At 36.6% G+C, this 25,047-nt stretch overlaps 3 protein-coding genes across 3 annotated transcripts; 2 read left to right on the top strand and 1 right to left on the bottom strand.

Annotated features, from left to right (window-relative positions):
• On the top strand, positions 276-9,919 carry LOC109728724 (mitogen-activated protein kinase 2). Its single transcript, XM_020259227.1, has 6 exons — positions 276-508; positions 3,073-3,202; positions 3,828-3,965; positions 8,321-8,653; positions 8,983-9,166; positions 9,418-9,919. Exons 1-6 carry the CDS (start codon positions 345-347, stop codon positions 9,588-9,590), a joined length of 1,122 nt encoding a protein of 373 aa, XP_020114816.1. The 5' UTR covers positions 276-344; the 3' UTR covers positions 9,591-9,919.
• On the bottom strand, positions 13,495-14,838 carry LOC109728809. The gene has a single exon (XM_020259340.1). The coding sequence runs from the start codon at positions 14,420-14,422 to the stop codon at positions 13,787-13,789; it is 636 nt and encodes a 211-aa protein (XP_020114929.1). The 5' UTR covers positions 14,423-14,838; the 3' UTR covers positions 13,495-13,786.
• On the top strand, positions 17,675-23,471 carry LOC109728861 (ER membrane protein complex subunit 2-like). Its single transcript, XM_020259398.1, has 9 exons — positions 17,675-17,915; positions 19,019-19,083; positions 20,216-20,264; positions 21,256-21,350; positions 21,823-21,908; positions 22,014-22,073; positions 22,158-22,239; positions 22,777-22,890; positions 22,986-23,471. Exons 1-9 carry the CDS (start codon positions 17,729-17,731, stop codon positions 23,154-23,156), a joined length of 909 nt encoding a protein of 302 aa, XP_020114987.1. The 5' UTR covers positions 17,675-17,728; the 3' UTR covers positions 23,157-23,471.

Genomic DNA, 25,047 nt, shown 5'->3' with positions numbered 1-25,047 from the left:
TATTGTTGAGGGGCTCTCCATACATTTGGGCCAAAAACATTACAACCACACTGTTTTAGAGAGAGAAAGAGATGTGAGAGAGAGAAAGGAAGAGAGAGAAAGAGAGACATCTCGACTCCCTTTAATTCACGAGCTTTCACACCCCACTCCCATCTCTTTTCCCCTTCCCTTTTGCCCTCTCTCTCTCTCTCTCTCCCTCTCTCTCTCTCTCTCTCTCTCTCTCTACGATCTACCCACCCACCACCCACCTAACCCTAACCCCAATCCTCCTCCTCCTCCTCTTCCTCCTCATCCATGTAGAGAGAGAGAGGGGAGAGAAGAGAGTAGAGAGGAGAGAGAAGGAGATGGAGTCGGGGTCGGGATCGGCGGAGGGGGCGCACATCAAGGGGGTTCCGACGCACGGGGGGCGCTACGTCCAGTACAATGTCTACGGCAACCTCTTCGAGGTCTCCTCCAAGTACGTGCCCCCGATTCGCCCCGTGGGCCGCGGCGCGTACGGCATTGTTTGGTGAGCGAGGGCGAGGACGAAACCCTAATCTCCTGCTCTTTTTTTTTATTTTTTATTATCCTTTTGATCCGCTTGTTTTTGTCTCATTTGCTTATGTTTCCGTTTGATTTCTCTATATAAAGCTTTATTTTTCTTCTTTTTTTTTAAAACAAAAAGTGGCCACGCGTTGGGTCGGTTAAAAAAATGTGAAAAAAATCGTCTGAGGTCGAGGTTTTTTTGGTAGGAAAAGTTAGGAGCCTGGTGGAATTTGAACTCGAGAGTTTCTGCTCTGATACCATTTTAAAGAATGTAAAAGAATCACTTTTTTCTCTAAATTGTGTTTTTAATGTTTATAATAATATTCAACAGGATCATATATATTTTGGATTATTAGACTCGATGAGATGTTCACATATATTCCCTTTGCATAGAAGTTGTTATAAGGTGGAGCCTAGTATTCTTACAACTTGGCATGTACTGGAAAATTGTAATTCATAGCAGTGTTACCAGGGCATTGAGCACCCCCGCTGGACCTCGATCTGGATCGCATGTTCTTATGCATTTCACAATTTATTTGTGATCCGGATCACAAAAAGTGGCGAACTGAGAATAGTAGGAAAAGAATTTAGATTTTCTAGATGTACTATTACAGCATACATCACCGGGCACTGTTCCAGTTAACATTCATAGAGAGTCTGGTGGTACTGTCGAGTATTGAACTCTTAAGTAGAATATATTGAATTACGTCACAAAGTAAACTCTTGGCTATTTGTATTTCGTGACTTGGTGAGAAATGAGGTTTGAGGAGTCATATAACTGAAATCGTGGGGTTGGATGCAAAATCAAACTGCTGATCTTGCTGCTGTTGGAGGGACATGGACAAATTTCTACTTAAGATCTTTCTAGACGTATTATTCATTGAAGAGTTGCTTGTAAGATGGGCCTTTTCAGATTTTTCAGTCCTTTTGGGGTGTTGTTGAATGAGTACGGATATATGGTGCTTTTTCATGGTTGTCCAAATCATAATTTAATTGAATGTGCTAAACAGCTTATATTGGGTTGCTAAAAGTAGGGATTTTTGGAGTTTATCATTTTTCCTTTTTTTCCCCCCATCATCCATCTGGTCAAGATTGAATTGATACAGATCAACTGAGAGAGAAAGAGAGAGAGCTGATGATGCTTTACTCTTGAATATTAAGAGCTTTGAGAATGGTACTGTGATAATAATGGAGCAGTACTCCGTTGAATGCAGCCGATAGACATCGAGTTGCAGTGAGAAATGGTAGAATAAGTAACTTTTGTTTGCAATACCTTTTCCATGTGATAAGGTGTTAGATGACACAAAACTCTCGAAATTCGCATGCTTTGCTATAGATGTAGAATTTGCCGCCCTTGTAAAGCTTATTTATATTCTTCATTTTTTGCCTCCTCCATGCCTGTGTAAGCTATAAGTTGAAAAGAAATTTGGCCTTTTTAGGTTCCTTCGGAATTCCTTCTGAAATGTTGGATGTTTAAAAGCTGATAGTCTAGTCCTGATGTAGGATGGGATATAGGGTCCTTCGTTTTAGATGGCTCCAAAATATGATTTATATATTTTTCTTGAAAGCTTTTGAATTTTTGGAACTTTTTGAAAATCTTTTTTGAAAATTTTTGGAATGAAAAAAAGAAATTATAGTAATTACGAAAATTGAAGAAAATTTAAATAATTTAGAAAATTAAAATGAATAAAAAAAAAACATAGGAAAAATAATCAGGACTCATTCCTCAGAAAAAAAAGATTACTCATGCGCCAAAGCTCTAAATCATTTTTTTATCTATTTACTAATTACTAATATCATCATTCTCATACACTGAAGCTCTACACCTTATTTACACTATCCTTAGCCTTAGATACACATAACCAACAACGGATTTGATCTTATCTTAAATAACTAATTAAAGCAGCCTTATCTAGAGATTAAATAAACAATAAAATCTGAAATAAATTTAGATAAAACCAAGTAAGAGGATAGCTAAAAGTTATCATTTAACTAACTAAAAGATATTCTCAACTAATCTAATCTATTTAAAAAAAATGCCGAACTAAATCGGTTTAATCCGATCAATATAGGTTCAGACTTGTTCTGCATCAAGTTTGCTTAAAGATATGGTAATCTCATTTAACTAACTAAAAGATGTGCTCAACTAATCTAATCCAATTTAAAAAACGATCCGATCAACATACGTTCGGGCCTGTTCTGCATCAAGTCCGCTTGAAGATGTGGTATTTTTGTTTTTTGTGTTTATTATGTATGTATAGTATATGGAATTTTTTGAATCATCTATTTCAGTCATATCCCAGATAGTCCCATTTTGAAAAGTGATGGGAAACTAATGGGGTGTATCAAGATTGGGCCTCTAGTATGAGCAACTTGGGCTTAAGTATTTTGTGCTGTTTTAGGCCCAACAAGCTACTTATACTACTCGGTTAGGTTTGGTGTACTACAATTTCAAATAAGACCTTTGTTCTCTCTAGTCATTTTTTAAGTCAGTGTTTGGAATTCTTTTGGGACTAATTACTTTCACTTTTCCTTCTTTTTTTGCAGTGCTGCTACAAATTCACAAACACGTGAAGAGGTTGCGATCAAAAAGATCGGGAATGCATTCGATAATAGAATTGATGCTAAACGAACTTTGAGAGAAATAAAGCTACTACGGCACATGGACCATGAAAATGTAAGTTTGTCTACCTGCTTATTTATGTTTCATTTTCTTCAAAAAATTGTATGTCTCTTTTAATCAGGCTATCTATTCAATAAATTTGACCACTTTGTGAAAACTGTTATGCATAATTTTACACTTCTCCTTAGCTCTCAATTTTGGTTAACCGCATCTTTGTACTTCAGTCTGTGATCTTTAATTTTGAGCATTCAACATCGCAAGCTTGTGCAAGTGTTTCATTATAGTGAATGGTGGCTATGTGGCATTTTTCTAGTCCCACTAATGCGGATTGATGGGAAGTGCTATAATAAATGGTTATGTGAGTTCAGGAAAACATTTGCTTGAAACTAAAAGTTTTAAGGAATAAGGGCATAATTTACCCATTTCAATTATGTCTTAGTTGTACATAACGGGTTTGCTCGTTTATTATTGCTTGACAAAGTCATTTTTTCCACCGGGCTTCATGTTTAAATTTGAAGTGATGCTGGCCACCAGTCATGTTTATGAATGACGGATGCGCTTTTTTTTTCGGAGTTTGGACTTGAATGATTCAATTTAGCTGCTAAGGTTACTCTAGACTTTATGTTGGATGAATTTACTTGGAATTCCTTTGATTAATAGTGCATAATGTGCTGTTCAGGTTATTGCAATAAAGGATATCATACGTCCTCCAAGGAGGGAAAATTTCAATGATGTTTATATAGTTTATGAGTTAATGGACACTGACCTTCATCAGATAATTCGCTCCAGTCAGCCATTGACTGACGACCATTGCCAGGTTTACTTCTACCACATCGTGCATTACTTATTCTTGCCAACGGATCATTCAACAAATGCATTGGTGCACATTTATAGCCTATTATCATATATATATATATATATATATCAGTGTTTGAAAATGCCCGTCTCAGGCGCGCGCCTCAGCGCCTAGGCGCGAGGCGCAGGTCTCAGTGCCTCAGGGAGTGAAGCGCGTGCCTTAGACGTGCCTCGTGATTTTTACGTTTAATGTGTCTAGGGTTTGGGTTTTGAGGTTTTGGGATTTTTCAATATATTTTAAAATATCAAGAAATTGAAAAAAAAATTCTAATATGAACACTTTTCTTCTCCTTTTCTCTTGGTCGTTCTCTCTTTCTACCCCCTAATGGCAATAAGCAGCAACGGTAAGAAGCAAGAAACAAGAAGCAAGAACCAGCACCAAGCACTTTTAAGTTGAAAGTTGAAACATAATTTTTTTTTTTAGTTTGAGAACATTTATACATATGATTTCATTACTTTTTTTTGGTTATTTTGTTTTTATATTACTATTTTGAATTTTTTCAACGTAAAATATCCATTTAAATTAGCCTTATTAAGAGTGTTTTATTTTTATTAGATGTGCTGCCTCACCTTCTTGAGGCGCGCGCCTCGCAGTGCGCCTCGCGCCTAGGCTCCAGAAGGCCTTTGCACCTTGCGCCTTTTTAAACGCTGATATATATATATATATTTGTCTCTCTAGCTTTAAGCGCATCTTGTGTGTGAGATCGCGCTCTACTTATAATGATTGTGTAGTTATTGGTGAGCTGAGACATCTTATTGGAAAATTAGGTTTTGGTGTTTTGGATTTTCATTAGCTCTATACCATCCATAACATGAAGACCCTGCATATGTCATGTATATAAAGTAGAAGAGTAAATTCTGTGTAAAATCCATAACTTATAATGATTGTGTTGTTATTGGTGAGCTGAGACATCTTATTGGAAAATTAGGTTTTGGTGTTTAGGATTTTCATTAGCTCTATACCATCCATAACATGAAGACCCTGCATATGTCATGTGAATACTATCTTATAGGTTTATGTCATTTGTGAGGCATTGCTGATTGCTGGAATATTATGTTTTGCCAGTTGCATGCTAGGATTTTTTTTTTCAGGCAATTTTGGGTAGCTAAGAGCACTCCTAGGCACTTCCAACTGTTATCTTGACATTACCGCACATGCTTCTGAGTACTCCTATGGATAAAGCATTAATCTTTAATCTAAAATTGAATGGGAATTGAAGCAAGGCACTGTAAATTTGTATGTTGTGTTTCTTTTTATCTCTATTTGCTTTGGTGCATGACAACTGTACACTTGACACTTGAGTCTTGTGTTTAAGCTACAGACCTACACCATGGTTGTTTTATCCGTATGTTTGTTTATCATTCCAGTTCACTTTGTATGTGGGCAGAACTGTTTCAAATTTGAAACAACATATTTTATTTCATTATCATGATGAATGTTTTTTAAACATAATTGGAGATTTTAAGTTTGCCAGGATGACTTACTGTTATTAACTCGTGTTTACTTGTCAGTTTATCCAGTTAGTTTGGAGACTAAATAAAGATGGGTGTCATCAATTATTCTTTTTATAACTTATGGTAAGTTGGGTTTCTTTTTGTGAGTATGTGGATGATGATGTGGCCAGCTTAAAAGGCCGTTATAAGAGGCCTATAGCAGCCTTTTCCATTTGCACTGCGTAAAGAATCTCTTATGACCTTTTCCATTTGTTCAAAAGTTCCTCTTTTTATGGAGAAAGAAAAACCATTAATTTTTTTGTATTGTTTGCCACATTAGTGGTTACAAAAGTATAGTTTCTCAAAAAATCTTGAGTATCGAAAGAAGTCTTTTTAGACCTTTTCTAGACACTATTAAATGTACTTCTGCAATGCTTTGGATTCAAGAAGCTAATATCCACCTGATTTGCTATTTGACAGATAGGAAGTTTAATCGACCCTTTCTCATTTCACCCAACTGCTTCCATTTTTTTCAGTCAATTTTTTGAAAGAGCTTCTTTTTGAGAACTTTGTCCGACCAATTTGGTTCTTGATGAACAGAGCTAGTTCACTGTGCGTTTACAGGCCCTGATGTATCTAGAACTTGTTTTAGACCATCTTTCATTTCGTCTAATTCTCCTGTCCTTTCTTATTTAAACTATATAGGCAATATGTCGACAGTGGGTATATCGAACCTCAAATGCATTTGTATAAACCATTTGTATATATAAACCATTCGAGCTGTTCACAAGCTGGTGCTGAATCAATTCCCTGACCTATTAAAAATGGCCGCCCCTTCTAACTTACCATATGAAAATTAGGTACTGCTATGCTATCCTTGTGTCTAAAGTTTTAACCAGCCAACCGTGTAATAGATGCTATATTCTACTCTTTTACTGTATTATCATACATCTGAATGTTTATTTTTTTTTTCTGTGGCCATATTGCTCTCCATTTGTTTTTCTATATATTTTTTAAATTTGCTATTTAGTCATATTTGAGACATCCTTGCATTGATTCTTCTCCTGCGATGAAGATTGATTTGGGGAATCTTGTCCGTTTATCATGGAATACGATTTGATTTGAAATAAAATTCTATATCGCTATGTAGGATGTCTCTGTTGCATCGATCATCAACCAAAACTTTATTGTCCGTGAAGAGTAACAGACCTCAAATTTATATAAACAAGATGTATCTTAATACAGAACTGTAGATGCTTCAGTACGGTCCTTGATGCAAGTTTATTGTCACCACAAATGCTAACTGTTTTTGTTCCTGCATGCTGTTTTTGCTCTTGCTAAAATGTCTTTACATTCTTTTTTGCCACCAAATTAATGCCCTTGAATGCTTGTATAAGTTTTGCTAAACTAACGAGCCCATACATATATATTCCGTCTGGTTTTGAGGATTCTTTTTCCCTTGGAATAGTTCCCTAAATAGTCAATCAAGTAACTCATTACTTCTCTGGCATAGGCATAATATTTCCTTCATAATAACTTCTCTGTGTTAATTTGAGAGATCATTAGAACAGGCAAGGAAAGAAATGAAATCCTTGACCCTTTTATTTTTTGGAAAGAAAAATCTTGACCTATCATCATAAATTTATGATTGATCTAAAATAAATCTTGAGGAAGACAAATATCCATTCTTTATATTAGTTCATGTAGCAAAGAGCTTAGCTGTTGTCATGATGATTACCGAAATTGCCACCACTAAGTTTCATTTCTGTTTGTTTCTTCTATCATGAGATGTCACTTGACGATATGCATTAGTTGCATATTGGTTTTGGCTTGCTCACATTTGATGCTAGAGCAATAGGTTAGGTGGTCTCTTGGATAGAAGGAACTTGCTTGGGTTTTCTTCAATCCCAAAGGTTTGGTCCACAAATTAGATAAGCTTGAATTTAATGCTACCAACTATCCATCATGAAAGAAAATTATGGGGCACAGGGATGAGAAGACGTGCATTATCAGCCAAAAAATCAATCAGGTTTCTTATGGGTCCAGAATCTGTATATTCACATTACGGAGAAAAATATTAGTAATGAGGACGTCTACAGCCAATCAAGGAGAACCTGTGGGGGGAGAAAAAAAAAAAAATCATGTTTTTAATAGAGATAATCATGTGGTTTAATTGGAGGTTGGGGTCCCATGATAAGTGATGAAGAATAAAGTGATGTGGAGATCAACAATCAAAAGGGTAATGATGACTATGATCGAATGGGGCACTACCCCTCGAATAAATAAACAGATAGAAATGACTTGCAACATTAGTGACCACAGGCTTTCATCCAATTGTTTGTTGCTATTTTAAGGGTTTCGTAAAATTGTGTTTCAAGCTGCCGAAACTTACATGAATGTGCATTTGTCCAGTGGAATTTTCTATTTAATTATGTTGAAAATTTTTGGGAAATACTTTGTGAGAACCACTGTGCATAATGGTCACTTTCAACGTATTGGGTAAATTGGGTAAAATTCCAGTGGTCTTCAAGCTTTCACTGTAGGTTAAGGGTAGTCCTAAACCTTTCACTTGTTACAATCAAGTTCCTAACCTTTGTGCTTTACTGCAATCTGTCCTATAGTTAATATTTGTCAGACACATCAGTTGTTGTCCTAACGTCTGGCGAAGTGATGGTGATTGCATGAACATTTATTCAAAGAATTCAGGATCGGGGTCCGATTGCAACATGATGCTAACCATAGGGACCCAATTGTAAAACTTGAAAGGTTGAAGACCAAATTGAAGACTGTTTAAATGTTGGGAATCTCTTGTGCATTTTATGCTTATAAAAGTTTTACACTAGTCAATATAATTATGCATGACTGTTGGCTTTTCCATTGCAGTATTTTCTTTACCAATTACTCCGCGGGCTGAAATACGTGCACTCAGCAAATGTATTGCACCGCGACCTTAAGCCGAGCAATTTGCTATTAAATTCAAACTGTGACCTAAAGATTGGAGACTTTGGGCTTGCAAGAACAACTTCCGAAACTGATTTCATGACAGAGTATGTCGTCACTCGTTGGTATCGGGCACCCGAGTTGCTTTTGAATTGCTCGGAGTATACTGCTGCAATTGACATTTGGTCAGTCGGGTGCATTCTTGGAGAAATTGTTACACGGGAGCCTTTGTTTCCTGGAAAAGACTATGTTCATCAATTAAGGCTAATAACTGAGGTATGATTGAGATGCCCGTGTCTTGGTTTCTTGAATATTTTGCTAATATAATCATCTTGTTCTTCAATTGTGCAGTTTTTGTTTGCTGTTCTTGGGTTTTTTTGTGTTGGACTGTTGGATTATATATATATATATATATATACTTTTTACTGAAATGTCCCTCGTAGACAGTTCAATAAATGTATGGTGTAAAGATCTCCGTCAAGGGTCCATGCAAAAAATGACGAACTAGAGGGCTTTTTCCCTGTAAAATGGCCTTAAAAGTTTTGAGTTCTTGGAAAGTGTTTTGAGATTTATGACTCTTCTGTCTGTTTCCTCTCATGACAAAGCTAATTGGTTCGCCGGATGACTCGAGCCTCGGGTTTCTCCGAGGTGATAATGCTCGGAGATATGTGCGACAGCTCCCTCAATACCCGAGGCAACAGTTCCGCGCTAGATTCCCCACCATGTCTAGTGGAGCTGTTGATCTGCTGGAGAGAATGCTCGTATTCGATCCTAGCAAACGAATCACAGGTACTGGTCATATCCCTGTACTAAATCCTCGACCCTGGTTTATGCATTTGATATTTCCGTAGATAACTCAGTAAATACATGCCCTTATACTTGCTGAATTGATCCACAACATTTTCTAACACGAAACTAGTTCCTCTCATGGTTTGGACGACACCGGAACTTGAAATAGCGTATTCTTTGTTGGTATACATGTAAATGGCCCTGTCAATTTTGGGTGACAAATTCAAATCAATCATTCCTATTTCTTGCAGTCGATGAGGCTCTCTGTCATCCATATTTGGCATCCCTTCACGACATAAACGACGAGCCCGTTTGCGCAGCGCCGTTCAATTTCGACTTCGAACAGCCGTCGTTCACCGAAGAAGACATCAAGGAGCTCATATATAGGGAATCCGTGAAGTTTAATCCGGACCCGGTCCACTAAGAAAAAAACTTTCCCATGTACATTGCTATATGTATTTGCCGAAGATAGTTGACAGGACCTCTTGCTATTATTTGCTCTTCGAATCGGTACAAATCCGCCTCGGTAACTCGACGAACCCGGTGGCCTCTAGGGCCACTTATTCTCCTCACTGTTTGTACTATTGGTTGTATAATTTCGATGTTTCGGTGGAAGCTTGAGATAAATAAAGGCTCTTTTAGGTGTTTTGATACCACACACTCAGATATAATCTCCTCTCGGATTCTTCGTCTTTAGCTGAGATTGTACTGATGTTTTCTAAGAACTATTTGCACAAGTTGTGTTTATTTTAAGGAGATGTAGCATCATGTTTGGTGATTCTTGCACGAAAATAGTATTGCACTGAAAATGCTGTCTAATTTCTTCAAGTTTCTAAGGCTTAATTAGAAAATGCGGTGGCAAAAATCTTTTTTTTTAATGTTATTAGAAGGCTAAAAAAATTTAAAGGCACTTTTAGCCAGATGCTTTTAATAGCATTAAAGGAAGAAATATTGAAAAGTGTTAAAATATATTGCCTTTCATGTGTTTTTTGTTTCACTATTATAATAAGAGAGAGAAACTTGTGAACAAAAAAAGGAGAGGGAATTAAAACATCATTAGTAAAAATAGGAAACCAATTTGGTACAGGTCATAAAAATGAATGAAACATGTGAACAAAAGAAAAAGGGCAGAAGGCAAGCAACATCAGTGAAAGATGGGGCTGTCAGCAAACCAGGTGCAGCAAGAATAACGTGAGGCTTACCTTCATTAATAGGGCAGCACACACACCATTGGTTGGTTAATCAACTCACTTCAAATTTTCTCCTGATCTTTAAAACTTCAATTATTACAACTTCCACACTGTACACTTCAGTTCCTCTTCATTACCAGGTCACTTATCTAAGTCCTTCAATTTATTGCTAATCCAGCTATCAAATCATCTCTAAGAGTTAACATAATATCTACAGAATAACTAGTTCAGTTGTAACATCATCTTCGCGATTCGCTGCGGGTAGATAGTATTTCAGTCTATTCAAAAATTTTAAGATTAAAAATATTATAATCAAAGAGAAAAAAAAAAAAGACTCTATAGCTTTATTCTAATAACTCTATTTAAAATTCAATCAAACTAAATAGTTTTAGTATCTATTTTATAATTATGTTTTCTAGCTAAAAGTTTAAAGTTGGAGGATTTATTTCAAATTACTGAAACAATGAAGGTGTCTTTATCTTATTAAAATTGATTGGAGTAAAAAAGATACTATTACATGCAACTGATGTATGTAAACATTTTATACTCCGCAACTTATACTAGATAACAATACTGTAATCCGATCTACAAAATCTAATAATTAAAATTTTATTTCATGAATAAAATTTAAAATCTTTATTAAACAGTTTTAAATATGTGGTATATGTACACATATGCACCCGATATAGAGAATGAATAATTTCAAAAAAGAGATGATGAATCCTTGTTCATGCTTGGTGAATACTAATACTTCATACACCTAACAGTATATTAGATGATTGGTAAATTATCTGATAATTAGTAATATAAAATAAAATAAAATAAAAAATAAAAAATATAATATAAATTATTTAAATAATTTATTATACAACATAATTTATTTTTAATATATATTTTAGAGTCAGTTTATGGTCCACTCAGGTGGGTCCAAAAGTTCTTATTGAACAATTGGCAAGTTTTAATTGGTTAAAATTTATTTAGGATATACATGAGTCAGTTTACTATGACGGAGATGTGAAAAATTTTTTGTTGCAACTAATGCACATTAATACTCCATAGTCTCCATACATCGTACAGTATATGATTAGTGAAATATCTGATAATTAGTACCGCAATAAAACATATGATATAATATTTGTAATATAAAAATATTTAAACAAATTGTTATACTACAAATATTTAAATAAACACGGGGCACGTCCAATTAGGGATGTCAATGGGTATGGATACCCGAAATTTTATCCGAACCCGAACCCGAATGAAACGGATATATCCGATGGATATGGATATGGATTTGGATATGGATATAAAAAATAAAAACCCGACGGATATGGATTCGGATATGGATTTTGATTGTACCCAACCCGAATCCGAACCCGACCCGAACCCGAATTTATTTTGTATTATATATAATATATATATAAAAATTTGATGTTATATTTGAATTTATATTTTAAAAATTTAAATTTAATATAATATATTTTGAAATATTAAAAAAAAAATAATTGTTTCAGGTTTAAATTTTCGGGTTTGGGTTCGGGTTCGGGTTTCGAATTTTTGGTCGGGTTCGGGTTTGGATATGGATTTTTAAAATCCGTCGGATTCGGGTTCGGGTTTGGGTCTCGGGTTTGGAGCCGGGTTCAGATTCGGGTTTTTAAAAATCCGCCCCGAATCCGACCCATTGACATCTCTATGTCCAATATTCTCTTAAGACACATGGAACTCTCTCATTGGCTAGTGCCTTAAATTGGGACGTGGCACATTCAGAGGCTATTTTATTTATGTGATGTTATTGTCAAATAATATATTACTGTAGAAGTTGAAATAGAATACTCTCAAGAGCAAACAAGTTTCATTGCCGTCTATTTATTTTCGATAATAGAGCCTCTAAATTGATGATCGGTACTCTTGAACATGATCTATACCACTTGAAGTATTCAGAAATAAAATGTTATATCTTTTCGATATTCTTCTTTTGTCCATCAAGTGAATACAAAAATAAACGGCTGAAAATGAATATCCTTTAGAAAGTGACGATAAGAGTGTTATAATTCAGATCAAGAGTGTAGATCTTCTTCTAAACAGTTTAAAGAATTTTCTAACCAAAATTCAATTAATTTGGATATCTTTACGCCGTTAAACGAAAAAACATCTTACATCGACCTTTGAAATTACAAATTTTGAAATTCTTTGATCATTAGGCCAACGATGTCGAAAAGATTTGAAATTTAATTTTGAAAACTTCAAGTGGTATAGATTATGCTCAACTATAACGATCGTTGGTTTAGAAGTTTCATCATCAAAAATAAATGAATGATAACGGAGTTCGTTTGCTACCGATAGCATTTCAGCTCAACTTTTATTATAGAATATAGATATAATGATTCAACTACGGCATCTTATCTTGAGACCACATAGTAATTGAATCAGTAGCCACACTATTTAACTAACTTCCGCACGGACCAAATCATAATACTTCCAATGATTTATCCGCCGTGTTATCTGCCATGTTATCTCATAACATGGCATGGTAATAAATTAAGTAGTCATGCCATCTCCCAAAGATGGCATAAAAATAAAGATAAACTTCAAATATCACTCCAGTGGTTTCACACTTTTTTACTTTAGTATCTTGTAATTTAAAGTGAATCAATTTAGTATCCCGTGATTTTATTTTTCTCTTTTCATCAGCCCCCTCGTTAACTTTTCGTTAAATCATATACAAAAATCTTCAAATTCCCCGCCTATAGTTTATCGAATATTCACTTTAGTACCCTTTAGTTTTAATTTTGTCACTGATTTAACAAAAAAAATTAGTGAAAAGNATTCATAGGATATGAACGTGATACACTTTAAACTACAGGATACTAAAGTGAGAAAGTATGAAACTATAGGGATGGTATTTAAAATTTTTCCTAAAAATAATATAACAACTGAGTCAACTATCAGTCACACCATGCCTCCATTAGAAAATAAAATGAAGCTTGTGATAGAGTGGATTGAGTGAAATAGATGTTCAAGTTTAATACATCAATTAACACATCAAGTTCAACAAACCAAAGTTCAATAATAATCTAAGAAGACGATGCAGAACAAGAAGAAAGAGAAGATCCTTCACATCTCAAAATTCGCACAAAATGATACCAAACAAAAAGAAACTTAAATTAGACTACTAAAGAATTTAACCAATGCCACATACTGTAAGGTAGAAATTTTATCATACCAACATCAACGAAACACGACAAACTATAACTCACAACTAGCCATTAATACAAATATCTAAAATGATACCAATACAAGCTCCTTTAGCACACGATAACAACACAATATAGAAGTGCCATCAATTCACGGAAGCGCGCTCTATATCTCATTTGAGAGGAAAAAGGAAGTCTCTCATAGCTATATACAAAACCTATCGGAAAGTATATCATTATAACTCTCTGTAAAAATTGAGGCGGTTACCCAAAGCGAATCGTCCCTCACTTGAATCATCGCCGATTTGCAACGAAGAGACGGCCTGAGCAGCTATGAACCCAGGAGAGATCTCAGTTTGTTGGCCAGTTTCTTCAAAATACGGAGCAGAGATATTATCTCTATGAAACCCAAGAGAAGGAAATGATTGTCCGGCCCCCCAGTCAGTCCAATTCCCCCCAGAAGAATAAGCACTGGCCTCCCAACCCAGTCCTCCAAAAGGATATGTCGAAAAGCTCTTTTGAGATGCCATTGAAGGGCTTATGCTGCTAGAATAGCTGCAAGGGTCGAATTTTCTGTAGTCTTGAAGCATCAAATGACGGCAGGGCTCGTTCGCATCTTCTTCTATTAGGACCTGAAGGGCAACTGCTTCGGCTATCGCGGCTCCTTCCTCGTCCAGCCGCTGCTGCTCTTCTTTCTTTTTCTGCTTCTTTTTTTCTAATTCAGAGATTATGGCCGCAGAGGTCGCAAGTGCTTTTTCTAGACGCCGCTTTTTCTTCTCAGCTTGTTTCAGGCGGTCCAACTCGTCTTTGGCCTGTTTCTTCTTTCCTTTCTTCAAGACTTTTACTGATTGGGCGCGCCCGGCTTTCTCCATGGCTTTTTCTATCTTTCTATTACCTAATCTCAACTGAATAAATTTATTTCTAAATTTCTAAGTGCGCTTTAAGGAGATCTCCAAAGTTTCTGAACTCTTTTTGAAGCTGAAACCTACTTGACAGATACCCGCTAAAGAGCTACACACATTCAGGTCTGAAGGAGTACCTGATTTTGCGAAAGATGCAGTCCCAGAAAAAGACAAGAGGGCAGAGGAGGAGAGAGGAATAATAAGCGCTCGTCAATGCATCTGTTTTAGCTTTTTTCCCCAGCTTTTCACAGCCCAGACTTTGGCCCATTGTAGTCTCACCACAATCAGTATATGATGATGTTCACAGCACGATATGAAGGGTGAAAATGTACAATGGAACAGCTCATAAGGCTCTCCTACTGCATGGGGAAGAAAAAGAAAAATTAAAATCTCCAAAGGAAAAAACTTTCTTATATAACAAAACAGCATAGTAACACAGCTAGGGAAAACGAAGATCAACCAACAAAGATATAGGTTATGAAAGTCTTCCACCCTTTAGACTATATTCATTATATTTTAAGGATTATTTATTTGTGGTCCAATATCTTTTGTTGAGTGCACATAAATATAAAGTAAACACAGTTATTTCATCGCTCATTTATTCCCTTTCCCTTTTGCGACTCTTTTGGCCAAGCAGTCCAAAGCATGCCCTCAGAGGGAGGAAGAGAAAAAAAAAAGACTTAACAAAGATTGGTAGAATTGGTGCCAAAAATTTAAGGCCTTCAGCAACTCATAATATACATAGATGCTCCACCAAGTTGTAACTTGTAACATCAACAAACTCTGTAATATTTTCAGACAATCACAATCATAGTAAGAACTTAATTCTTCCAAGTGTCAAGAAGTGTTGAATAAATGACAATTATATAGCAAAGAAGCAATAGAAGGATTTAAATGAAGTTAATTTAATCTCACTTCTAGCCACAAGATGTAAGGCCAAATGTCCAACTCCCACCCATGACCATTACCTTCAGACTATGAAAAAAAAGATAAGTAAGGTAAAGTCTGCTGGAAATATTCCGACAAACCCTTTAAAGCACTTAATGAGCTTCTCACAGAAGCAGCAGCTCAAAATACTTGAAGCTTCTATTTCAGGAATTTTACTAAACAAGTCATCACTACTTCAAACAGCTCTACCGCGAGAGCACATAAACAAGCTGCTCCAGCTGGGCCAAAAGTCACACAGGCAATAGGGAAAATACCAGATAATTATAAGAAGAGAATGATATACAGCACATGAACATTCTGCTACGTGGTCGGTCAAAAAACCAAAAGATCTTCCTGTGACGTATTTGCCTGATGATTTAAAACTTATCCAATACTTCCTCTTATAAGAATTTCAACAAAGCCTAAAACAGAGCATTATATATCTAAACCACCCATATAATACACACTTATGACAACCCACCAATACCATAAAAACAAATCTCTTAAAAGTGCTAAATGCCCCAAACATTGGCTAATTTGTCACGGGCCACAACTGTTCTACTCTTTTATCTACTCTTCTTCGAAACCAAGTAATTCGCCCCATAACTAAATCCCAAATTCAGTGAATGAGCAATCGATAGCTTGTCAATGAGGCCACCAATACTTATCAACCTATCAAAATTCTGCACCAATTTAAGTAAATATGCATGATCCTATATCCTTTTACTAAATTCCTTACTGCAATCTAAATCTCGGTATTCTCTGCTCGCCCCAACTAATTCGGAACGCTTCGAGATCGAATAAATCCAAAATTCACACCCTTCTTATCCAAATTCTACAAAAAGATGGTATCCTCATTCGATCCAAAGCTAATTACCGCTACACTCCAACTCAATTCCAAATTAAACCCTAAATTAAACTAATTTGTCACGGGCCACAACGGTTCTACTCTTTTATCTACTCTTCTTTGAAACCAAGTAATTTGCCCCATAACTAAATCCCAAATTCAGTGAATGAGCAATCGATAGCTTGTTAATGAGGCCACCAATACTTATCAACCTATCAAATTCTCCACCAATTTAAGTAAATATGCATGATCCTATATCCTTTTACTAAATTTCTTACTGCAATCTAAATCTCGGTATTCTCTGCTCGCCCCAACTAATTCGGAACGCTTCGAGATAGAATAAATCCAAAATTCACACCCTTCATATCCAAATTCTACAAAAAGATGGTATCCTCATTCGATCCAAAGCTAATTACCGCTACACTCCAACTCAATTCCCAAATTAAACCCTAAATTAACACTAATTGCCGCCGCCCCACCCCCCCCCCCCACCACCAAAAAAAACAGCCGCTTTTCTTGATTCATTAAGAAAACCCTCGAGCCTAACATCTCTATAGAATTCTCAGATCCGAGCAAAACTAAACACAACAGATCCTCAATTCAAATCGAATTACAGCAAATTGTAAGGACGAAATCCAAAACGAAAAAAGTAGGGTTTACCTGCTGGTAATGAGGACGATGCGGTGGATCTGATCCCTCTTCGTCCTCATCAACCCTAGAAAGAGGGAGGAGGGAGGGAGGAGGGATCCGATCGATTTAGCCTCGGATTTTGGGGTGAGGGAAGGGTTTGGATCTGAGATTTGTTACAGACCAATTCTCCACAGAGAGAGAGAGAGGAGAGAAGAGAGAGAGAGAGTGAGTGATAGGAACGAATCACGTGGGGGGGGGGGGTCACGTGCGTGGTGACGGGTCCACGAAGGCACGAAAAGGGTATTATCGTCATTTCACAACGATCCGGTGCATGATGAGGCGCACACTCGCTAGGGAATTATTCGGTGGACCGAGGTCTATAGACCAGAAACTAAATTGTATGAAAAATCACCTAATTTTAATTTTTATTACTAGGGCATTAAATAGTCATAAAAAATTTATCTACTTTCAATTTTGAATTTTTAATTTTGAATTTTTTTTCCTAATTTGTAGATAGCTATCAAAAATATCGAAATTGCTGTGGCCTTAGATCAAGTTTGGTTCACGAAAGACCGGGTCTAGTAGGTTAATGATATCTGGACCAACCGGTCCGGGTTTTGCTCATCCGGTTCAGACGACAATCGGAAGAACCGGACCGGGTTTCATCCCAAACCCAAGCCGGTTCGGTACACCACCTTGCGACCTATTTGGAGCGAGCGAAGGCGAGTCGAAGAGACTCTCTCGCTCTCTCCACCACACCGATCTCTCTCTCTCTCTCTCTCTCTCTCGCTCTCTCTCTCTATCTCTCTCTCTCTCTCTTTGGCGTCTCCTCTCTCTCCGGCGATCTTGCAGCGGCGGAGGCGGTGGCGGAGATGGTGGGGGCGGCGGAGGAGGCGCGGCTGCGGCGGTTGGAGAGCCAGGTGGAGAACGGCGGCGGCGGCGCGTGGGAGTACCTGTGCCTCGTGCGCAAGCTCAAGCTCCGACGATCCGACCAGGTGCTCCGCCACGGACTCGCCCTGTTGAACGATCCCAGGGCCCGATCCAAACTCGGCGGAGAAGGTCTCGTTTCGATCTCTTTGGGTTGTTGTTAGATCCCGCGACGCGATTCTCATCCCAATAATTAGATATCTTGTTATTTTGTTGAGATTGTTTGGATTCTGGGGTTATTTTGGTGGAGTGGATTTAATTCTTGTTAATAATATCTCAATTTAATGGTTGCTATTGTGAAAGTTGTGATCTTTGAATAGGTGGCTTAGGCTTTTACATTTGCTTGGATTTTTATGATTAATAAGTGGATCAATTTAATGAAGGGAAAGTGGATTACACAGGCGCAGTGATAGAACCCAGTAGCTAGTCCAATATGATCTCATGGTTATATTCTTCAACTCCTGGTAGATTGAATCAGGTGCCCTTGTGCGAGTTGTGTAAGTGATTGTTCAAAAGTGACCTTAGTGCCATGTGTTCTTAGGTTTTATTCTATGTTCGATCTCGGTCATTAATGAATACTTTGAGGTTAGGACTTTTGCAAGACTTAGGACTATAAGACAGTTTACAACCCATTTAGGATGTGTTTTTAACTGCGAAATTTATGCAAGTTTGCGATTTGTTTGACAAGAACACTAGTCTGGTGTAGTTGTTGTTGTAAAAGGCTTTGGTTTATGTTTAATATATTCATTTATCTATTATGTAGTGCAAACCTGAAAGGATACTGGTCATAGAAGATATGGAAAAAAAAAGTTGTCTAAGGGAATTTGATTAACACTAAGGATTTACTAAGGATTATGTGTCGACTGTCGAGGTATGGATTTGTGCTGAGGACTGGCTGGAACGGCACACTTTAGACAGAAGACGATATTTTGTACTGCTGACACAATATATATGTGCTTTTTTTATTTGAAATATGGTCAGCAGCCACTAACCACTAGTAATGGAGAATCTTTCAACATCGGATATTCTGCCAAATGGCTGTACACATCGCTTGAAATTATTGTTAATCAATTAGTTTTATACTGTTTTAATGTAGATTTATCACAGTTTGTTCAGTACCATAAGTGTTGTACTTGTGATTCAATCACCTTTCTTTGATTTGGCACTTTAAATAACTGATTGAACCGTTTTTAAGACCAAAAATGTAATTCTCATTGTACTGTTTACTAATGCAGAATGGACTCTCTATGAGCAAGTAGCCATCGCTGCAATGGATTGTCAGAAGCTTGATGTTGCAAAGGTAATGAAAATTTTTCTGAGTCACATATACGAAGTTTCCTCTACTTACACCTTTTCTACTTCTTCCATGTTATTGTCTTACTTGCTGTATCATAAAATGTTAATTGCTTATTGACTGCATATTGTTTTTGGTCTAGTTGTGCTATTTATTTCGAAAAATTTGGTCTCAGGTGCATGCAAGTAGTTTATAGAGATCTTACACTGTTTGCATGCATCGTGTGTTCATATATCTTTCTTTTCTTGGTTTCTGTACATCATTCTGTTGGCCTTGTTAATTAATTGCTTACTTTTTACCCGCAATGGGCCCTAGTTACCTGCCATCTGGATCTGAAATCATCAATTATCACATATATGTTGGGATTCATTAGGAACCAATACGGTGCATCTACACAAAAATCTGACCTGATATATTGGGTATGATTTGGAAAGGATTCCCGATTAGATGCTGATTATGTGTCATATATTCAGATTCACCTACTGTATGGATCTGAGGATTAACTCAGTGGCCCGCCTAACCAAGTATTTCGAAAATAAAAGAAGTCAAACTAATTTTGAGAAAATATGGTGTTTCATCCCTTAGATATTTACTTGTAGGAAAATATGTTATGGAGCAATAGTCCCGATCGTCGCTGGCAGCCTTTAGATGGATTTTTCTTTTCCTTTTTTCCTTTTATAATGCAAATAATAAATATTAGGATATACGCATACATTATTGAAGTACGAACAGGATAATCTTGATTGTTCATGCATGTTATAATGTTCTGCTTCAGAAAAGTTGTAGCTTTTGATCTTAGTGATATTTGAGTGCCTTAAATTTTGTAGAGTTTATATTAGTTTTTTAAGCTGTTATGTTTCATTGCGAAACTGTGGAGAGTAAATACTTTATTAGAGAGTTTGGTAAGGCCACCAAGATTGTTGGCATAGAATGCCATTATCAATGTTCTTTGCTTTGTTCAATGATCTCATATTTTGCTACTCCTAATTTGTACTTCCTCCAGTAAAAGGATATGGTAATAACGTGTTCCTTTTTGAAACTTATTGTAAGAGCAGATGTTCTCTATCTTATTAAGCCATTAGTTATGTTCTCTTCGGAAAGCAATGTGAATTAATTTTTACTTATTCTAATTTTGCAGGATTGTATTGCGACTCTTTCAAAGCAGTTTCCCTCTAGTGGCAGAGTCGGTGAGTACTATTACATGGCCATCAAATTGCATAATATCTCAGTCGTGTAAAGTAGTATACAACTTTTACCGCATGGAACTGACTACTTTGAAATGATCCCTCCTTTATTGGGCTGTGAATTTGGCACAAATGACCACATACTATATTATAAAGTTCTAGAAAGTATGGAATTTTTAGCATGCTACATCATAAGCATGGTGACGTTTTGGTGTCTTCATAGATCCTAATGTTAGGAACTAACAATAATGGTACAACATAGGGTGAAATAACATATACTAGTCTTTGTCATATAGGTTGACAATGTAACGGGTGCAGCATCTTTGTGGGTGGGAGCAGCTAACTAACGATACCTATAAAAATCTATCTTAAGGGCTTCTTGATGTAATTTGAAGGGAGTTGAGAAAAGGAAATATAAAATGGTTATTTAATCAGTAATGTCAGAGCCATGTTAATGCCTACAAGAATAGATCAGTCCTCTTGCAACTATCATATGGTGATTTCTGTAGGCTTGTGATTTCTGCAGGCTTGAGATTGTGTTTAAAAGATGGTTCACCAAGAATTTGCTTAAACACTCTTGAAGTAAAGATACAAATATCATATCACAGATTTCAGTTTCTATCTACTGGTCTATGCCAGTAAGTTACAGGAGTTTATGTACAATTCAACATTTACTCTTGCATTGAAAAGGTGCCTATTTATCAATTGATTGCCGACACTTAAGAATTTTCCCTCAAAACACAGAGTAAATTGAGTAATACACAGTTGAATGCAGTTGTACTTCTACCTTCCGCTTCAACTTTAGCCGACGTTATTGTTGGCTTGATGTACTCCGTAGGTGTGGAACCTTTTGTAGTACAGTGGTATATTTACAAAATGGGAGGATTCTGATGCATAGTACACTTTCTATTTCACATGCAAATTAGCTTTAAATCCTTATTGGTGCTATCCCATCTCTTAGTCTTGCCTTGGTTTCTTTGGAAAATTTTCTCAGGCAGATTAGAAGCGATGATGCATGAAGCAAGGGGAGCATGGGCTGAAGCTGAAAGAGCTTATGCACTCCTTTTAGAGAACAATCCATTTGATCAGGTAATTGTAAAATTCACTTCTTAAAATGCCAATTCTGGTTCTAATGACCTATTTGGTTTGACCGGGGCTTTTGCAACAGTGCTGTTTAGTTCTGCTGTTCAGAGAAAGCTGTAACAACTTCCTAACTATAATTGTCCAACTGCTTCTCGCTACAACAGAAGCAAAAGCTTCAAATCAGAACTTCTGTTCTTGGGGTCTAAAACTTATTTCAACTTCATCCCATAGCCAAAGCTCCACTCTTTTTTTTGCAAAGTGTCTCTCGGCTGCTTTTTGGAGTAGAGAAGCTGTTTCAGGAGTTAGGACTATTGAATTTAGTATGTGGGATTTTTGGTGCCCAAGAAATTCTGCTTGAAAGGCTAACCAATGCTGCCTTTTGATTGGAACTACTTTTTGATCCCTCTGGTCTAGCCAAGCATCATGAGTATATTTTTGTATCTCCAACCGCCGCTCATTTTAAGAACTCTATCTCTAGATAACTCAGAAGAGGAGGGTTGCCATGGCCAAGGCACAAGGAAATATCTCAGCTGCTGTCGACTATCTCAATAAATACCTGGAAATGTATGCAATTAGTTTCCTCTTCCTGCTATGCTGCTGTTAGAATCCTTTTTTTTCGTATGACTACAATCACAAATGAAATGCTGAAATAGTTTGATTTATCATCAGATTTATGGCAGATCATGATGCCTGGAGAGAGCTTGCAGAAATCTATGTATCCCTACAAATGTGAGTTCAAATATAATTCATGCAAGTGAGATTTCTAATTCGGTGCACATTAACTAAAGCCGTGTTGTTTCTTTTCGTAATTAGGTATAAGCAAGCGGCCTTCTGTTACGAGGAGTTAATACTTGCTCAACCAACAGTACCTCTGTATCATCTAGCCTACGCAGAGGCAAGTATCTCACCTGTAATATGTTGTTGCGTCAGAGCACGATATCTGATCACCATGAATTTTATCAGCTAATTTGACAGTTTATCTGATATACAAAATTATAAAAAGAACCAAATGTATACGTAGTATTCACTATTCATGAATTGCATGCATGGCTGATCTTTCCCAAAAGCAATCATATTATGGAATTACAGAGATTTTATTGTAAGATTAGAAAGTAACATATAATTTTCAGAGAAAACAAAGAGTTGATTGAAGTTGGTATTGTAGTTTTGATTGCTTTCGGTGATGATAGTGGAAGTTTCATCTTTAGGCACTTAAATAAAGTTTTACGACATGCCTTCCCAGTCCACTTATATTTTCCGTGCTTCCTTGCTGTATTATTATTATTATTATTTTTTAGTAATATCATATTCTTCCTTTTATGTATTCCCCTATGTATTCTATTTTTCTTGATTTATCAAATACTTGTTCCTAAAGCTCGTTGACGCAATTATGCGACTTTTGTCTCATTGATCATTCTCTTGTACTTGTTAGGTGCTTTATACTATGGGGGGTTTAGAAAATCTACAAACAGCCAAAAAGTACTATGCATTGACGATCGAGCTGACCGGTGGCAAGAACACTCGAGCTCTCTATGGCGTATGCTTGGTAAGAAGTATCCAAATATTTTTCTCAGCATTTTACAGTAATAAAAACAAGATTCACAATATACACTTCTTTTTTTTCCCTTTTCCTTTTTTCAGTGTAGTGCAGCGATCAGTCAACTCACAAAGGGGCGGAATAAGGAGGAGAAAGAAGGCTCCGAGCTCCAATCTCTGGCAGTGGAGGCCTTAACGAAGGATTACAAGAAGCGGGCTCCCGCGAAGGTCCCTCTTCTCACGAACATGCTGAGGAACATGAAGCTCACCTCATAATCCTAACTACTGTTATTATTTCGCAGTTTTCGATAGTAACACCCGATCGGAATTAGTGATTCAGCAATGATTTATTTCGATGAGGCTATTAATGTGTTGATTTTGCTTTTGATATGTCTCTGCGGATTGTATAAAAGCCGAAAATTCAAGCCAAATCATGCATTGGCCTCGTTTAGTCGAGCACTTTGGTTTTAAGTTTCGATTTCTTTTAGCATAAGGGCTGTCCCCAGTAGAAGCAAGGCACTTTCTACTGTGCTTGTAAGTGGGACAAATTATTTAATTTTGGCTACTTTTCGATCAACTCAACTTAATTTTCGCCGAGTGCTTATATCTGTGGGTGCCATCTGTGGGCGGGCACGGTCGAGCTCATCTTAGCAAAGCTTCAATAATAGCTTTTCTACTGATCTCTAACAACCATCAATTTCATGTTGGAGTTACAAGAAGCTTCAGAATTGTGCTTTCACCGAGGGTTCGAAAGCCTATTTGGGCTCCATGCTTGAGATCAAATTTGGTTATTCTTAGCATCGCAGATGATGTTTCTGGTGAGAACTACTGCTGATTCTGCTTCTTTTTTGGCTTATCTTTGGTTCTTTTGTTTTGTCCTCTGTTGCTTCAGTGTAGAATTGTATGATGTGATGCGCGCGGGTGAGTATCCGCTCGCAATCATAGTTATGAGTTTGATTAGCAAATGCATGGCTCCTCATCTGAGGACTTCATAGGCTTCTCTGGATGTAGGAATAATTTATCTTGCGAATGCATGTGCAGTATGAAGTTTTCTTTTTTACTTTCCTGGTTTGTTAAACCTAGGAAATTGATTGTAATTGGTTGTAACGTTGTACTGATCGCAATATTTTGAGGTGATTTTATCAAATCTGAGGAAAATGAACTAGAGAATTGAAAGGGAACTAAATGAAAATATGCAAGTACTTATCTATTAATATTTTTCGACAACCAATTAGCAGACACTTTCTTTGGCAACAACAACAGCCTGTTTGGCTCGTGATTTATAATATTTTAATAATTCTTTGTATTTTCTATTGAAAATATTTGAATTATTATTATTTAACTCAAGTTGGATAGTTGACAAAAGTATTAGGGAAGCAGTGGAATCATTATAGAACATTAGATGGTAGAAATACTTAATTATTGTTTTTATGATGAAATGACTAATAGTTCATAATTAGAATATACTAATTCTTCATAATGTTTCACCCAAGTAGATTGAGAAGTTAAGAAAACAATTTTAAATATTCTCCCTGTGGTTTAGCATTTTCTCTTTAGTACTTTGTGGTTTAAAGTGATATCCTGCAGTTCTATTTTTTTCTTTCGGCCGGCACCTCTATCAACTCTTCGTTAAAACATATAAAAAAACGACTTCAGATGCCTCCTTGTGGTTTATCGAATATTCATTTTAGTATCATGTGGTTTGCAAAATTTTGACTTTCGTACCTTCTGGTTTTAATTTTCTCACCAATTTAACGAAAAAATTAACGGAGAAGGTAATAGAAAGAGAAAAACAAAACCACATGATACTAAAGTGATACAGTTTAAACCACAAGATACGAAACTGAGAAAGCGTTGAACCACAAGGATGGTATTTGAAGTTTTTTCATAAGTTAATAACATATTTTTCATTCCTCATATAAAATATACAATATATGTTCAGGATATTACAAACTTCAAACTAAATGACTCCTAGAGGAGATCTCTTTTACCTCACACTACCGCGCGCTTGATAGGGGCTGTTTCGTTGGGGTTTACTTGTGGATGAATTGCACAACCCGTGAAAGTAGGATGGGCAGTTTTGGTACGGCTGTGGAACTCAACTTCGCACTCGACCAGCAAGAAATCAGATGGCGAAACTCTGCAGCTTCGGCGCGCTCAACTTTCG

Source organism: Ananas comosus, linkage group 24 (genome assembly GCF_001540865.1).
Source record: "Ananas comosus cultivar F153 linkage group 24, ASM154086v1, whole genome shotgun sequence".
Lineage (NCBI taxonomy): Eukaryota > Viridiplantae > Streptophyta > Magnoliopsida > Poales > Bromeliaceae > Ananas > Ananas comosus.
Note: the sequence above shows the minus strand (reverse complement) of the source record. Positions and strands in the feature narration are given on the sequence as shown.

Excerpts from the sequence above, each read along its gene's own strand:
- LOC109728724 (XM_020259227.1), top strand. The coding sequence starts at position 345 with ATGGAGTCGGGGTCGGGATCGGCGGAGGGGGCGCACATCAAGGGGGTT. Across the intron at positions 509-3,072 it reads GGCGCGTACGGCATTGTTTG|TGCTGCTACAAATTCACAAA; the intron begins GTGAGCGAGGGC and ends CTTTTTTTGCAG. Across the intron at positions 3,966-8,320 it reads TGACTGACGACCATTGCCAG|TATTTTCTTTACCAATTACT; the intron begins GTTTACTTCTAC and ends TTTCCATTGCAG.
- LOC109728861 (XM_020259398.1), top strand. The coding sequence starts at position 17,729 with ATGGTGGGGGCGGCGGAGGAGGCGCGGCTGCGGCGGTTGGAGAGCCAG. Across the intron at positions 17,916-19,018 it reads ATCCAAACTCGGCGGAGAAG|AATGGACTCTCTATGAGCAA; the intron begins GTCTCGTTTCGA and ends TTACTAATGCAG. Across the intron at positions 22,074-22,157 it reads ATCTATGTATCCCTACAAAT|GTATAAGCAAGCGGCCTTCT; the intron begins GTGAGTTCAAAT and ends TTTCGTAATTAG.
- LOC109728809 (XM_020259340.1), bottom strand. The coding sequence starts at position 14,422 with ATGGAGAAAGCCGGGCGCGCCCAATCAGTAAAAGTCTTGAAGAAAGGA.